The sequence below is a fragment of the Strongylocentrotus purpuratus genome, unplaced genomic scaffold, assembly GCF_000002235.5.
Source record: "Strongylocentrotus purpuratus isolate Spur 01 unplaced genomic scaffold, Spur_5.0 spur5_scaffold_18, whole genome shotgun sequence".
NCBI classification, from domain to species: domain Eukaryota; kingdom Metazoa; phylum Echinodermata; class Echinoidea; order Camarodonta; family Strongylocentrotidae; genus Strongylocentrotus; species Strongylocentrotus purpuratus.
The window spans coordinates 27166745-27170605 of NW_022145603.1; the positions used below are offsets into that span (position 1 = coordinate 27166745).

General features: G+C 37.8%; 1 protein-coding gene across 1 annotated transcript; it reads right to left on the reverse strand.

Moving 5' to 3' along the window:
• Positions 1-30: 30 nt before the first annotated feature.
• Positions 31-3440, reverse strand: LOC115925336. Its single transcript, XM_030989007.1, has 4 exons — positions 3214-3440; positions 2729-2828; positions 2184-2317; positions 31-190 (listed from the first exon to the last, which is right to left on the reverse strand). The coding sequence occupies exons 1-4, from the start codon at positions 3434-3436 to the stop codon at positions 84-86; spliced, it is 564 nt and encodes a 187-aa protein (XP_030844867.1). The 5' UTR covers positions 3437-3440; the 3' UTR covers positions 31-83.
• Positions 3441-3861: the final 421 nt, after the last annotated feature.

Here is a 3861-nt window from a genome sequence, read left to right on the forward strand (position 1 = left end):
AATCCAACAGAGTAATTTAACTTGATCCAATTGCTCCCAGGCATCGCCCCCATTCACATAGCAAGAAGAAAAAAAAATTGAAATCAACGTCGGGATAAGAACTTACTAGGAGTACTTATAGATGGATGTTCGGCATTTGAAGTTCTGTCATTTGAAGTTCTGTCATTGGTGACTAGTACCTTATTTAGTCCTGTAATAAAGAAACAGCACAACATCCACAATTAATCAGATGTAATTTCTTCCTCAATACTTAATCTGCTCCAGTGAAATCTTGAAAATGAAGAAGTGTTCTTTCAAGTATGACACAAAAAACACTTCAAAAGTTTGTTGAAATCCATCTTCCAGAGGAATCTAGGGTAGCACATAATATTGGACTTGGCAGTATGCAGGGATGTCAAAAGCATATTTGTATACCGGGTGCCATTCATGACAATTTAGTTTTCAACCTTAACAAATATTTGTCCTTCGCTACCAATGCCCAATTTCACATTTTCTAAGCTGGAATGGTAGAAATATCTGCCTATTTTATTTTGAACTTGATCTGTGGTTGGTGTTCCTGCCCACTGTAGCTCAATCCCGGACAATACATTGATTAAATGCACTAAGGAAAATGGAAGGCAAACATTTCTTAAGGAAAGAAAATATGATGGTAGACTCACTAGCAGCAAGTTCAACTATCATGAATTCAGGGAGCAACTAAGCTCACAATAGACATGTCTGTGGGAAGAATTATCGAAGTAGTAGTATGTAAAATGTAAATGTTAGCATTTTGTGCTTTGGTATGGTGTGTTGTAAGTCACAGGACCAGATAATATTAACTTTTATAAGTAGAGGCACTACGAACCGTGAGTCGCGAAGCGGCTCACCGCCTATAATCACTGGTCTAGCTTTAGTCGTTGTTTTTTTTATTATCGACCATGAATCCGTGGCAGTTTTCGTACGAAAAACTGCCACGGATTCATGGTCGATAATAAAAAAACAACGACTAAAGCTAGACCAGTGATTATAGGTGTGTGCGCGGCTCACGGTACGTAGTCTCGCCGTATCAGACGTTCTGCTTAAGGTTAGTCTAGCAGCAAAAGAAAAAAGCTCGGCACTCCGCCTAGATTATAGGCTAACATGACCCAAGTTTGGCAGGAATATATAACGCGATCACAAGCTATTTTTGAAAACATAATGAGCCCTGTGACCTTTGACCTTCAAACTCGTGACCCCAAAATCCAATCAGCTCATTGGCTCTGTAAGATACATACATGACCCAAGTTTGGCAGGAATCTATTGACCGGTACTTGAGATAACGCGATCACGAGCTATTTTTGCATACATAATGAGCCCTGTGACCTTTGACCTTCAACCTCATGACCCCAAAATCTAATCAGTTCATTGGCTCTGTACGATACATACATGACCCAAGTTTGGCAGGAATCTATTGACCGGTACTTGGGATAACGCGATCACGAGCTATTTTTGCATATATAATGAGCCCTGTAACCTTTGACCTTCAACCTTGTGACCCCAAAATCTAATCAGTTCATTGGCTCTGTAAGATACATACATGATCCAAGTTTGGAGGGAATACATCAATTGGTTCTTGAGATAACGCGATCACGAGAACGGGACGTACGGACGGACGGACGGACGGACGGACAACCAGAAAACATAATGCCTCCGGCTACTTTGTAGCGGAGGCATAAAAATTAAAGGGAAATATAATTGCCTCAATAGTCTTATTAACAAATTTCATCCCATTTGTGGGAAGGGGGGTAATTAATATTCCATGACAGCTGCTCAACCGCTGCAGATCGCGACTTGCCTTTTCATGACTTTTGCCTCTTTTAAGTTTCTCGCAACTCTTGCAACAAATCATAAAAATAAAGCGATACATGAGAAATAAAAACAATAGAATAGATCAGAAATTAGTAAAACAATAGAATAGATCAGAAATTAGAAAAACAATAAGAATACTAAGGTATAGATTTGAAATTTGATTTCTTTTTTTTAATACAAAATTGTTGACTATGCTACTCAGAACTTTTGACCTTCATAAAAGAATCCAATATGTAAAAATTGTCATCTAATTATTTGCCTAAATTGTGATGAACTAATAAATAAATGACTGTAACAGTGTACTTCATATGCATGTCAATATCTGTGCAAAATTATCAAAAGATGATGAAACTTACTTGCAACTAGAAGACGTGGTGGTGTTGGGAGGTTTACTTGTTCTTCTTCACTTTCCGAGATTGTGTCACGACTGTTGTCCATGATCATTTCACAGTCATCATCGTCATCTTCATCTATGTATTTGGAATTCTTCCTAAAATATAAATTTCGCAACATGCGTAAGCTGGTGAATATTTCATTAAAGAAAAAAATGCATGATCTATTATATGTGACCCAATAACAGGCAATTGTCAGCAGAGACTTTCTATTTCATTGCACGAGTGGCTAATGAGCTTTAATTTAATGTATCACTTAGTTACAATTTTAAAGAACAGGTCATCTATAGACTTTTAAAGTGGAAACTTCAAACAATTTTTTCAAAATGTGTTTGCTGTTGCTGGATTTAATTGCTAAGTATCTCTAGTAATATATTTCAGATCTAAACATTAACTCAGTCAATTCCACCTGCTACCTGGCCCTGCACTAGAAAACTTATTTTTAGAGGTACTTATCACAGACAAGAATTCACGACTTTGATTAATCTATGCAATATATTGGAACCTACTTCCTCTTCCGCTTCCTGATGCTTAAATCCTCCTCAGAATCGCTTGGGTTGCTAGTTGCGACCAATTTCGTGCACCTTCTGTTGGCACGATCCCATGACTCTGTAAAGCAAAAAAAACACAAAAACATCCTCATCAAATTAGATCAAGTACTGTAGATACAGAGAAATTTGATCCCCCCCCCCCCATGCTTTTCAGTCTTATTGAATACTTGCCACACATAATACAAAACTTAACAATATACTTAAAGTTGAACTTGTGATTTGAGGTCATATGACATAGCACAGAATATCCCTGACCACCATACTTTATTTATTTGTTATTTATTTATGTTATGTTATTTCATTTTTTTTTTGGGGGGGGGGGGGGAGGGGGGGGGTACCAATTGCATAGTGAATCTTCTAATATCAAGAAAATTTATTCTTGTATTGTATTCATTACATTTAATACAGGATTATAACAATTATACACTAAAATGTTTCTTTACCTGTGGTAAGCCACTCCTTTTTAACTGGGAAAGATTTCCACAGGTCCGTTGGAGGTTCTCCTTTCTTAGCAGCCTTTATCACCCGTGGTGCAGTGTAATGCTCCGGGTACAGGAAGCAACCATTCCCTTCTGTGTCCCTCCAGGTTTCTGGTACGACTTCTAGAGATGTCTCTCCGCTCCCAGCCTCCTTCTCAAATTCTACTATCACGTAGTTCAATGGCATTATCTTTAAAGATTTTGAGAAGTGACAAATTTGTTGTGATACTGTGATTTTAATTGTACACTTACATTAAAATGTGTATGTACAGTAATTGTAGTAAAAGTATTCTCTTTCCCACTCATCTTCAACACAATTTCTAAGTCATTTCTATGCTTCTGATAATAATACTTCCAACTTCATGGACTAAAGGATACACTGTAGCTTCACAGCAGATTGCTGATCCCTGTACACAAGCAGTGAGCAAGATACGCAAGCCAAATTACTGGAAATTGGGGGGGGGGGGACCATAGGCCTGTTTTCATCAGCTTGAGATTGCCGCTATTTAAACTATCCCAATCGCAAATTATCCAGCTAATTTGGGTCTTCATCAGCCTGCAGTTGCAATTAGCGGGATATTTTGTCGAGATATTTTGTCGAGATATTTTGTC

Coding starts and splice junctions, on each gene's coding strand:
- LOC115925336 (XM_030989007.1), bottom strand. CDS start 3,436: ATGCCATTGAACTACGTGATAGTAGAATTTGAGAAGGAGGCTGGGAGC. Junction 2,318..2,728: donor ATCAGGAAGCGGAAGAGGAA/GTAGGTTCCAAT, acceptor TTTATATTTTAG/GAAGAATTCCAAATACATAG. Junction 191..2,183: donor ACCACGTCTTCTAGTTGCAA/GTAAGTTTCATC, acceptor TCTTTATTACAG/GACTAAATAAGGTACTAGTC.